Source organism: Limanda limanda, chromosome 16 (assembly GCF_963576545.1).
Source record: "Limanda limanda chromosome 16, fLimLim1.1, whole genome shotgun sequence".
In the NCBI taxonomy this organism is placed as follows: domain Eukaryota; kingdom Metazoa; phylum Chordata; class Actinopteri; order Pleuronectiformes; family Pleuronectidae; genus Limanda; species Limanda limanda.
In genome coordinates, this window is record NC_083651.1 from 6,617,806 (window position 1) to 6,630,910 (window position 13,105).

At 39.5% G+C, this 13,105-nt stretch overlaps 1 protein-coding gene across 1 annotated transcript in view; it reads left to right on the forward strand.

Moving 5' to 3' along the window:
* kalrna (kalirin RhoGEF kinase a) overlaps positions 1 to 13,105 on the forward strand; it is a 94,649-nt gene that overhangs the window by 13,165 nt on the left and 68,379 nt on the right. The window contains exons 8-14 of the mRNA XM_061089070.1: positions 678 to 800; positions 3,680 to 3,802; positions 4,041 to 4,232; positions 5,930 to 6,061; positions 6,914 to 7,012; positions 7,146 to 7,277; positions 10,352 to 10,474. Coding sequence (XP_060945053.1) covers positions 678 to 800; positions 3,680 to 3,802; positions 4,041 to 4,232; positions 5,930 to 6,061; positions 6,914 to 7,012; positions 7,146 to 7,277; positions 10,352 to 10,474 — 924 coding nt within the window. The remainder of the gene's footprint in view (positions 1 to 677; positions 801 to 3,679; positions 3,803 to 4,040; positions 4,233 to 5,929; positions 6,062 to 6,913; positions 7,013 to 7,145; positions 7,278 to 10,351; positions 10,475 to 13,105) is intronic.

The window sequence follows — 13,105 nt, forward strand, 5'->3', positions numbered from 1 at the left end:
CTCGCCGCATGTTAGCTCGTTAGCTTGTTAACCGAAGGGCTCTGCAGGGGTTGTGTAAGAGCTCATTGGGTTTCAATTCTCAGGTTGTTTGCATGAAGTAGATACACTGTACATTACAAACAGAGGAATGCATTTAATGAATTTTTAATACAAGGCTTCAAAGATACAGGACTGCTAATGTCTTACATACTTAAATTATAAAGTGTAGACCTGATTTAATTTAACAGCCTCTCAAGGACACAACTGTGTTTTAAATAAATTAACAAGGAATAAATTGTTGAAATGACTCACAGGTGCTGACAGTTTAGAGTTATGTCAGTAGACTGGATGTGATTATTCTTACATGACACACTGGTGCAGTTTAAAAGCAAAATAAAGAAACTAATCTTATATGCATTTAGACACACTTGAACACTTGAATGACAGCTCCCGTCACATAAAAAGTGAAAAAGTGTTTTATTTAAACATTAAATATTCACACTGGCAATATTAAAGTGGAGGATAAAATAAACACTCTATGTTTTATTTATTCAGAAAAATTGTCGGACCATTAACTGTGGCAGGTTTTCCTGCTATGATCTATCCTGGAACTACTCTATGTAAACAGCTGAATTCTAAATAAGCCTGACATCATTAGAAACATCATCTAACAATTCTTTATTATCTAATTTCACCAGGTGGCCAGTCTGCTGGATAAGCTCCACTCAACGCGGCAGCACCTCCATCAAATGTGGCACGTCAGGAAGCTCAAGCTGGACCAGTGCTTCCAGCTCCGCCTCTTCGAACAGGACGCAGAGAAGGTGAGTCTAAGTCTAAAGTTCTTCCAGACGGCGGAGTCGACAGAACCAAAGTTATTTGTAGCCACTGCCAAGGTGAAATTTCTTATCACCGGAGTACTTCCAGTCTAAAATATCACCTAAATGCAAAACACACAGTTGATATCAGCAAATCATTCAACGAAACGGAGCGAGGCTTCGGCAGACTACGTTAGACGCAGGGAGGAGTATACATTTTTCATAACGAAGAGGATAACATTAATGCCCTGGCACTGGCATTTAGCTTTAATTTTGTATTTGCTTTGATAACATTGTTAAGTTGAGATTTACACTGAATATTTTATTTAATTGCTACTGTATTAAATGCTGATGTTAAAAGTGTTTGCACAACAAATGTTATGGCACTTTCGTTCATATGGCAGAACATTGAAAATAAAATTGCGCTATACACTACTTTTTAATTCATTATTGGATTTTACGTATACAAATGCGATTAATCGTGATTAATCAGGGAAATAATGCAATTAATCGCGATTAAAACTTTTAATCGTTGCCCAGCCCTAGTCTTAACCTATAAATCTGATTCCCAACAGCTTTTTACTGTGAAACCGCCTCAGATATTTGCTGCACAGGGAAAGTGTTGACTTAATCATCACAGTAAATGTGCTGATCATTAAAAGCTGTGCTAAATATTTGCTATTGTGGAATCTATAAAAAAGGTTAAAGGTTAATACCATAATATTTGCCACAAGGAAACAATCACTACAGATCATTACCTTTGGTGTAGTATCATGTGACCTTAATTATTAAGTTACAGGGCAGATTTACGTTTTGCTCTTAATTCCGATGTAACTTCATGTTCAGCTTCATCCAGGATTTTAACTTTTGTATATTTCCCTGCCTCCAGGACAGTTTCATAATGTATATTTAATTCTCTCCTCTTTTCATCTTATCTGTGTCACTGTATATGCCTCCGAAAAACTTCAAGGCGACCGTCAAGAAATATCCTTTAGCATTTGTCTAAACACAGGAACAGTGAGCAGTTAATCCTGTAGAAAATCAGCCAGCACTGCTCCGCTTACATCAGTGAAGTGATTAGCTGCAGTTGCGGGTGAATGTTTGGATTCCATTCATCATTAACATACCAGCCTGTTTACGACTGCACGCAACTATTTCAGTTTTTAATCCAAAATACTATATATGGAAACATCACACTCTCTCAAATGTTTTTCTGTTGTAAACATTACCAGACTAGTAAAAGTAAAAATGCAGCATTTGAACACATCACTAAATACCTACATAGATGATGAGTGTGATTACTATATACTGATTTGTGACATCTACACACTAAAAGTTACATACATTGCATATCCTGTATGCAATATAACAACAATCATGTAAACAATGACATCAACACTGGAAAGAAAATTATAAATCACCTGATAAACAAAAGCATTCAGGAGGTTACAAAAATCAGTTTCAGGAAAAACCTTCAAACCTTCAAGATAATTCACCCTCATCCACACCTACCCTCAGCCTTTTCAGTAAAGTCTGGATTTTTTCTGTTAAGTCTTAACCAAAAAGTTTCAGAGGTGGTCTGGGTCTGGATCAAACTGAGCCATGGTTCGGCTCATTTGCAGAGTAAAACCACAGTTTTGGATAGATCGATTTTTGAAACGGGAAGTAGCGACAACATAAACAATAAAAGAATAAAAAGAAGAGGAAGCAGCTGCAGTCTTCTCCTCCTCAGATATAATGTTTCAACGATGAGGACGTTCATTTGGTGCATTTAAACTAGTGTGGACTACTGTACCTGTAGGTGGTGATGCTGGTAGTCATACCATAATGATGCTACCATGGCAACCAAATGGCTCAATTTAACTGGTTCATTCATTTTTCTCCAGACGTACGCCCATCTGCAAACCAATCACAAGTGTAGGTTGACACAGCCCACTTCAGTGATGAGGATAGAAGAAAATAATTAAGTGCGCTCCCTAATTTACAATGTGAAATCAAAACTAACCAGATCCAAAACATGGAACAAAGACATGAAGCTTGGTTCAGACTTTCAGGTGTAAAGGGTTAGCCTTTAAGATGAGTGGACGCAGATACACCAGTCAACATGGCAAAGGTACTGAATGATGAGCAAGGTTATTAACATGGATAAAGATCGTCTCAACCATGTTAACCTTTAGCCCTGTCTAACAGAGCTTTAAGTGTTGTAGTAGCCCCGGTGTTGTTGTTAGAAGTACAGAATGTACACAACACTTGTGTTGTTCCACACAGAAATCCACATGAAGGAGCAGTAACATTTACTGTCATGCAAACAGAGAGGAACAAGAAAACAGTTTAGTCCACATTAGCAAGGAGTAGCTGCGGGGGTGTGCGGACGAGTTTACAGTGCGGGAAAACACTTGGCCTTCTCAGTTGAGACAGTCAGACCTGACGTTGAGGTCTTTCTGTGGAAAACACTGCTTGAGAAAGTGCCCTGTAAATGTGGTGGTGACCACGGTGATCACGCAGGGCCACCACCCCCGCCTCCATCTGTCTGGAAAGATTGATTCAGACATAGGAGCAAGCGTGAAGGTTGTCCTGGCCTCTCAGGCTTTAAGCCGATCAGCTGGTGAAGACAAAGTCAACGAACGGAGAAACTAACATTTGTGTTTTTAAAGGAATATTCCTTTTTTTTGTTTAATGCCTCAGATTCTCTCAGCTATAATAACAAGAGTTTAAGAAAAACTCTTGATCTTGTGGCCTCTTGTTTCTTTTCACCTAGCAGATGGTTTGCGTTTATTCCTGATGCAACTTTCTGTTCAAGTGCAAGGCTCTCTGTACGTGCAGTGGTAGTTTACATGCTAATAATGTTGTCATGTGTGTATGTGTGTGTTTGTGTGTGTTTGCAGATGTTTGACTGGATCAGCCACAACAAGGAACTCTTCCTACAGAGCCACACAGAGATCGGCCGCACTTACCAACATGCTGTGGAGCTGCAGACTCAACACAACCACTTTGCCATGAACTCCATGGTAGATAATGTCTTTAAAATCATAAATCTAACATTACATCACTGTACATCACTGCATGTCATAGCATGAAATGAAAAAAACACTTATAGCAAGACATAATTGATCTGATTTACATATTTAGATAATTGAGTGTTTTAGGAGCATCATTTATAAAGATGTTAGTGTCTCAACTCAGTATTTTATGCAGTGTAAATGCAGTAATTAAATAATGAATGCATTTTGTCTTTATCTATCCCAGAATGCTTATGTAAACATCAACAGAATCATGTCAGTGGCTAGCCGTCTGGCTGAAGCTGGTCACTACGCCTCCACACAGATAAAACAGATCTCAGGTCAGCTGGATCAGGACTGGAAAAGTTTTGCTGCTGCGCTAGACGAGCGCTCCACCATCCTCACCATGTCGTCTGTCTTTCACCAGAAGGCTGAACAGGTGAGGCAAAAAATGAAACTGAACTGAACTTTGCAAAGAGTAGTGAGGATACTTCTTTACCCAGCAAGCACTAGGTGGAAACTGAAGACTAAGTATGACTATGAAGGACAGAATTCAGTGATTTGGAGTGTAAGGTCGTACTCGAATACAGTCCTAATTGAGAAGAAAGACGTAATATTAAGAAAATATATGATAATGTGGTGCTGATGGGCCAAATTCTTAATTTTTATATGAAATAAAAGTATAAATTAAGTACAAGTTAACACAAATCTCAACATTCCTCATTTTAACGCAGGCGAAAGGCTGATCATCTGATATTCCCCCTCTAAAAGCAAACGTAGCCCTAAAATCTAATGAAAAAACAATTTTTAAACATTTTGTCAGTGTTGGCCTCATTATTGGTAATTTTAAAGTTCATTATTGTAAAATTTAGGCTCTTTTATTCCCCTAATACTGTCTTATAGAAACACACTGGTTGTCTTTGTGAAAAAGAATCATCCTACACTGATGTAAGAACTCCTCTTTCAATTCTCTGTTATTAGAAGAAAAGATGTTCCACTTACTGTGAGACTGCTGCTGCCACTGCGGCTCTGCTGCTGATCTGCTAACTATCTAATCTCAGACTCTCTCTGCAGCAGACGCTTGTCCAGAATGCAAAATGTACACAGCACTTTTTTTTTTGTATGTCAGATTATATTTAATAAATCAAACTGCTCCACTGCTGATTCCTGGAAGGTTGACATGGCAACAGATGGGACTTGTTTGATTCCTGCTGGGCCTCTGACATTAGCTATACAAGTGTATATTTGAGGGAGAGCAGCACATGAAAGAGAAACAGAGGGAGAGAGGGAGAGAGGATGGGGGCAGAGAGAGGCTTTGCTCAGACTGAGAAAGAGAGAAACAGAAAAAAACAAACATGTGTCAGGATAGGAGATGAAACACAAGCGAGGAACAAGAGACGAGCAAAAGAAAACTGGCTACATGGAGTAAACCGAAGTGAAGAATGAAAACCTAAACCTTGTGTAATATTTCTATGTAGATTTTCAGGAAGGGAAATAAACACAGACCGAAAATGTCCCAGCAGCACACAGTTACCAATACAAATTACAATAAATACATTTCTTTGAATAGGTATGATGAATACCTACAGCAAATGTTGTGGCACCGCACCGCTCTATGCTTTGCACAAATATCAGAAAAAAACGGTCCAGGACAAAAAAGTAACTGTGACAGAGTGAAGGCTTGACAGTGGACATTCATTTTTATGTAAATTCATTCATACTTTATGTTTTTAAGTTGTCCATCTGTCGATCCCATTCTTCTGTGTATGGTATCTCAAGAACGCCTTGAGGAAATTTCATTTTTTGTGACCTCACTAAACACATTTGCTGCCTTGTGAACGTAATATCTCAGGAACACCTTGTGGACATTTTTTCAAATTTGGCAGAAATCTTGGCTTTGACTCAAGGATTAACTGATGAGTGGGGTGGTTAAAGGTCAAAGATCAAGGTCACACTGGCCTCACAAATATAATTTTTTGGCTCCTTCACATTTTTATTAGATTTCAGTGGCCAGAGGTCAAGGTGAACTCATATGACATCATATACGTCTGGCAAAAATGAAATTGCTCTCTCGGTGGAAGGTATTCAAGTTCAATCTTTGTATGATTTCCAACGTGTTTTTATCGGCTTCCTCAGTTCCTGTCGGAGGTGGAGGCCTGGTGTAAAGTCTGCAGTGAGGGAGGGTTACCTTCTGAGATGCAGGAGCTGGAGCTCGCCATCCACCGCCACCAGAGCCTGTACGAGCAGGTAACCCAGGCTTACACTGAGGTAATTCCACATTCCCAGAGAACCCATCAACTGGGATCTGTAACTGCAGGCTGTACGAGAAGCTCACAAAGGCTTTGGCCAGCGTTACACTCAAATCTAAATGACCAAAATTCGATTTTGACAAAATTCAATTTGGTTTCTAAATTAAACGTATGAAGCATGGAGTCCCAGTTCACCGTTCACAGCCAGTTATTTTTGAAGGGTTGCTGTGCGGTAGCAGAGTGCGGCTGGCTGGGATTGGCTGTGATGACAGGGTGGTGTGGATCAGCTGCTGCACCCCCACTGTCCAGATCTGCTGTCTGAAGAAACAACAACCTTTGTTCCACTAAATTTAGTCTTCAAAGTCTCCTGCTCTTCTCTGCTCTTTGCTTTGGTCTGATCTTGTATCTTCAGACAGACTGTTACTTTAATTCATGGTTGTCTGTGGAAAGATAGGTTCACACACATACACAAACACACACACTCAGTCAAGAAACAATCAAGCTGCTCTCAGACAAGCACAGAAGTCTGGACCTTCTCCTGAAATTATCTGGAGAATGCAAATGTCCGAGTCACTCTGGACATCTTTTACAATTTTTCCTGCAGCAAGCAATTGTTCATTATGCTTCTAGCATGCGGTGAATGCAAAATATCTCAGGATGAAAAACAGGAGCAAGATCTGCTGTTAACAATGAGATGCAGAATAATTTATATAACAAAGAGAGGAAAGGAAGGAAACGATCTGGAAAGCAGAAAATACATGACCTGTCTACATTTTTCTTTCTTTCTCTATCCCTCTGTTCTTTCTTTCTCGATGTCTCTGTGCATTGCTTTTATAATCTCTTTGTGACCGACCTCTGTCTGTGTGTCCAGGTGAGTCAGGATGGCAAAGCCCTATTGGATGTCCTCCAGAGGCCTCTGAGTCCCGGCAACTCTGATTCGCTGACAGCCAGTGCCAATTACTCCAAAGCGGTTAGTGCTATTGATTTCACTTGTGTTTTCAGGTCAAATTACAAAAGAGAAACAGCTTTACGTTTTGTAAATTAAATAAGAAAAATGTTATACAGTATATAAAAAATGTCTTAACTTTTGTATTATTCTGCAGGTTCACTGTATCCTGGACGTGGTTCATGAGGTTCTCCATCATCAGCGGCGTCTGGAAAACATTTGGCAGCACCGAAAGGTCCGACTGCACCAGAGACTGCAGCTGTGTGTGTTCCAGCAGGACGTCCAGCAGGTGTGTGCGCACACACACACACTCACACACACGCACACACACTTCTGGTGCCTACACAAGTAAAACACTATATTTTATTGCCGTTTTGAGTTTATTGAAGGCGGTTTGTAAAAGTTTTATTCAATGAGGTTGGAGAATTCTTTTAAACCACAGTAGAGCATGTAATCTTCTACGTAAGCATGTAATCAAGGGAGCAGACCACAGTCGCGTGTGTCTGTCTCGGACTTTTCTCAGCATTGCAGACGAGAATCACCACAGCTCGGATATTCATTGTTGTCCCAGCGACACATATTGTGTAACATGAAAATGCCTCAGATAGAATCATCTGCTCTTGCTCGTACCACTGCTGACATTTGACAGACAAGCAGACTGTGTGGGTTTGGAAAGGTAGTGTCCCAGATTACTGGATTTTGTATAGATATTCAGAGGCTCAGATTTTAAATTTATGAAGACTATTTATAACTAGACACAGTGAATGTCATCATTGTGGTAGGAAGAGGTTGCGAGTATTGTTTTATTTCTTCAGTATGACTTATTGTGGCTTTAACACTCATGTCGTAGGAATGAGGTACAACCTAATACAACTGGCATGAGTGAAAATCCTGAAATCACATGTCCACTTGCCTTTTTAGTACAGTATAGTAACAAGTAAAAAGACACAGTGACGCTGATGCAATGCAGCTGAAATCAGCCCCTGACAGTGTCGTCCAGAATCGCAGCCAATGAGGTTCAGGTTTTTCCACCAACAAGCTAAAACAGGAACAGCAGAGCCAGCTACGATTTACTGATGTTAATGCGTAATATCTGCAAGCAAGGACAGTATAACAGATAAATGATGCAGTTTATTTAACAGGAAATGTCAGGAAATGAGATTTGAGTCTAGTCTGCTGGTGAAACAATAAAAATGAAAGTAAACTGTCAACTATTTCGCAAAACAAGTAATATTTTGAGTTGTTTATCATATAAATAAAAATTGTGAATATTTGCCGGTTCTCTATATTCTGTTTCATATTCTGTCTCAAACCAAGATTGATTCATTGACAATAAGGAAATAAAGATACAAATTTAAAAAAAATATATGGGTTGCAGCCTTAATCCAGCCATATAATGTTGTTTAATAATATTTGGTTGTTTGGAATGATAAAATTATAGAATTAAGACAGAAAATAGTCCATTATGTCTATTTTTACTATGTTTTTGCATTGTGAACAAGTTATCTTAAGAAAGCCTATTTCAAATGTGGCATAAATGTTTGCTTAGAGATAAACTGATTAGATTTGGGTGGTCTAAGGTCCAAGGTTAGGGTCACATGACTTAAAAAAATATATATTTTGGCCTCTTGAACATGATATCTCAAGTCTGACTTTAGGTAATTTCTTCAAATTTGTATCAACTGTCATTTGGACTCAAACGGTAATTCTAGCGGGTGGTATTTAAAATGATTTAATTTGTTATTTCCTGTCACCAATAACAAAAAGTGTCAGTTACCGTCATTATATTCATAAAGAAGCAGCAGAATAAAGCCACTCTTCAAACTCCACACTGCTGCTGTTTCTATGTAAACCTAAATATTGCTTCTTTTTCTAGGTCACGTTCAGTAGTTTGGGAAAAAACACACACACACACACACACACACGCCCACACACAATTCATTTAAGAGAGAACTATTGTAACAGTCAGAGACTCAGCAGAGAGAATTAGGGCATCGGGCGTGAGCCATACAAACATTTATATGTGACCCAAGAGAGAGAGATAGAGTGAGGGAGTGTTGAAGAGAAGTAAAATTAAAAATAAAAGATACAAAACGCAAGTGAAAAAGAGTTCATATCAATAGATTCTATGTTAAAATAACACAGAGTGTTGCCAGCTGAACTCGTCATGCATCACTTTCTATGAGACCCCGGAGAGAGAGAGAGAGACACATAGTGGGTGAGAGGTATACAGTACATAGGAACTTAGACAAGGAGCGAGTGAGAGAGTGTGTTCATACCAATAGTCTATAAATCAGTGAAAACAGGCCTATTCCAAGCAGAGTTGTAACGCTACAGAATATATGTGACCCCAGAGGGGAAGAGAGAGGGAGAGAGATGCTGAAGAGAACATATTGGGTGTGTAGTTTCATTTGGCAGCTTTAGTTGCACATTCAAACAAAGATAGTCCAGCTGCAGTCGGCATGTTTCAGTTTGTATGTTACGACCTGGCTCTGACCTCTCTGTGGCTCCAGCTGGACCGACTGCACGACGCTAACGTCATGAGTTACAGCACGGTTCATTCGTACACGCTGCGCCTTCAAGGCCCAGATGGAGTGACGTGTTAATGCTTTGTGCCGAAGGGGATGTTGGTGCAGAGGAGGTGTCCGTTCTCCAATTTGAAGCTTGATCTGCTGTGTTTAGAGGCGGTCGCGGACAGGGGGTTGTGTAGGTCAAACCAAAAAATGCATATGTGCACATGACTTAAATGTCAAGCTGTGTCAGCAGAAAAATATGTGTACTGCTTATACAGGGAGGAGAGCGTGAAGAGTTTATGTAAACAAGCTCAGAACGCTGCTGCTGGGATGCTAATAGGCACCAAGGAATGTCAACTCATTACTCTTAAACTTTCTAACTTACACTGGTTACATTCTGCATGGATTTAACAATTGTAATCATCATATTCAAAGCAATCAAATGCCTCGTTTCAACTACATCATTAACTCATTAACGGGCCTGGGCGTTCACTTACGGCTGGTGACCCAAAAAGGTTCCAACATTGTAGATAATTCTCCACAAAGCAAAGGACGGCACCTGCTCAAGTTTCGCCTGCAGTCGTCTAATGGCGTAGAATATTCAACATCTCCTGTTCTTCTCGACTGCAGTGACCTACATTTCCCTCTCAGATCATGAAGGTTTTATCTGATCCATTTCTAATTCATTAGGCCTGGGACCATTTTGTGCTGCTGATCTGTACGAACCCTGTGAGAAAAAGAAAGGGTGCAGTGCCAAGAATACGAGATTGAGCAGGTGACCTGTGATCCTGGGTGTGTGTTTGAAGATGATCTGAAGAAGATCGCTGTCTCCTCTCTCTCTCTTATGCAGGTGATGGACTGGATAGAGAACCACGGCGAGGCTTTCCTCAGCAAACACACTGGTGTCGGGAAATCACTTCACAGAGCCCGAGCACTGCAGAAAAGACACGACGACTTTGAAGACGTAGCTCAGGTGAGTCTGTCTGCTGAAAGGAAAGAGCAACTCATGTGCTTTATTTTAACAGTAAAAATGTTTTACCTGTGGCTCCATGTGTTGCTTTGGTTCCGTACACCCTTAAAGATCCTCTTCTACCACGAAAATCATGAAGTATTTCGTTTTTTTATGAAATGTTTATTCGCCTTTCTTGCTAGCATCTGTAAGTAATCTGCCTTGATTAATCCCAAATTTTCCAAACCACCATGGCCGCTGGTGGTAGGAAGCATGAAGATATGCTTCGACATAACCATTTATGGTTGCAAGCCTTTTCTAAAAAAATCTGCAGAAGATGTTATCCATTCCTGAACTTCAGTGCTACGCTCCATCGTGTAGGAAACACTGGCACTGAGACTGAGGGCATAAAGATGAAAACAAAACAGGTTGAAGGTCTCAGAGGAAGTTTAGAGAACATGAGCAAAATGTGGCAAGCAAAGACAAGGCTGCAGAAGATGAGCATTTTGCAATTTTGTCGGAAGTAAAAAAAAAACATATTTAAAAAAATACATCAGCATAAATATTTCAATGCCAAATGAAGCCTTAAAGGGCTTTGACTCTGAAAGTGATGTGAATGAAGTTATCTACTTTGATTTGATTTTAAGTTCTCAGATAGCACAGTATAAAATAAGGTTATACACACACACATACAGACATACACTTCCATGGTTGGCAGCTAATTGGATTCCATGAACCTTTTTTACGTGTGACACCATGGATGGGATGGATTAAGCTGTATTCTTCTCATGTGAGCAGGCACATTCTAAGCTGTATGTACCAGGTCTATGACAAATTGTCCTTGACTGCTGAGAATGGTAAAAATTTCCTCAGCTAATCATTTTCCTTCTCTTTCTTTTCCGCTCTTGTTGTGTCAAACTTAACTGAGTCCACCTCACCAAGGTCGTCTCAGTACACCAATATGTTTTAATTTTCAGGCTGTTCTTTAAAAAGTGGCTTTATTTAAGTGCTTTTTAGTTCTAGTAAAAAAGAACAATGGTCAAATGGCCTCCAGCAGAGTCTTAAATATATTAACATCGAATTTATTCAGAAGGTAATTAATAAATAATTTTCCCACTTTGGTCAGTGAAGTTTTAGTACAGTGATAATCCTATAAAAGTGTGAATACCAATGCCATAAAAGAGCGTGTAGTTGTGAAATGTGATGTTTACACTCTGGATTAGGATTAACCTTTATAACCTGCTGTGAATCAGCTGTATTTGGGTCGGATGTTTCCTTCTCACTCCCTTTTTCCCCTGTTACATTTTTCTGCAGTTTGTGGTGTTGTGCTGGCAAAGCTCTCCTCTTAGCAATATACATAACATTAAAAAATGTTGTGCTCGTTTAGGATCCAAGACGAGACATGAATACATAAGTTTGTTTACTCACAGTGCACTTTGATGGTTTCTCTCGCATGTAAACACAAAGACAGGAAGAAACATATCTGATTATTGACCGTTTTGTTCATGAAGTGGAGAAAACAGGGTCATCTCAAGTTTATCCTTTAGTGTATATGACGGTGCATATGAGCATCCATTTTAATTAAAGTGTTAAACACATTAAAGTGTTTGTGTGTACTTATATTTGTGTTTAACTCTAAGAGCTTTAATGTCCTTTTACCATCGTCACTGCTATTTTTAATCTCAGCTCTCATCCTCTTCACCTGATTGTCTGCTTCACCAGTAGAACCAACTAGTCATGAAATAGATTTAATGAAAACCCAGATCTCATTCACTCATATTAAAGCCGTAATTCACCAGCTTCTTCTCACTGCCTTGGATTTTAATTTCCCCAGGGAGGTTTGTCACTGCTTCATACCAACAGTGGTTGGTTGACAGGGAGGTCAGATCTAAAACCAACATTATTCTGGTGATAAAATTGCCACGGTATGGAAAATATAATGCAAAGAAAACTGGGTTGTTGGTAGCTGATGTTTTTCAGGTGGCTCTCATGTTTGTGGACAGTTGCTAGGATGTTGATTGGCAGGGTTCCTCTGGCCGGTTGCTTGTATTGATGCCAAGACAATTGCAATGTGTGGTCACTAGAGTATCAGCAGGTGGTTGCTAAAGCCTGATGGAATTATATTTTTGGGCAGCAGTTCTGATACCAATATTACTGACTTTGATGTCCTTAAGTGTCACGTTCAGGCTTCTGTGTTCAGGTGACAGGGTTAAATCTGCTTTGCTGTCATCTCCCTTTTACAATCCTCACCCACAACCAAACCAGTCACGCAACAGAGCCTAATAATCTCCGTTAAATTGTAATCTTTATCTTCTAACTAATCCTGCTATTATATCATCTGAGATACCAATACTGTTACCATACACCCAGACGTCCTTACTCGTGAAAGATATATTTCAGTCTGCTGTTACACCTCGCAAACCACCAGGAGTCCCAAATATCTCAAATGCAACATATATTTTCTTATGTGAAATATTTCAGTGATAATCTCTGATATTTACCAGAATAGCTCTACACTAATCCAGTTTGTGCCCCTAATGAATGCCAGGAGCTTTAACACTCAGATGGGATTTGGACTCTTTTTTTGGAAGAGAATTGAACGTAGACACAGGAAACGTTGTGATATTGATTTACAGTAAATGGAATTAACATTTT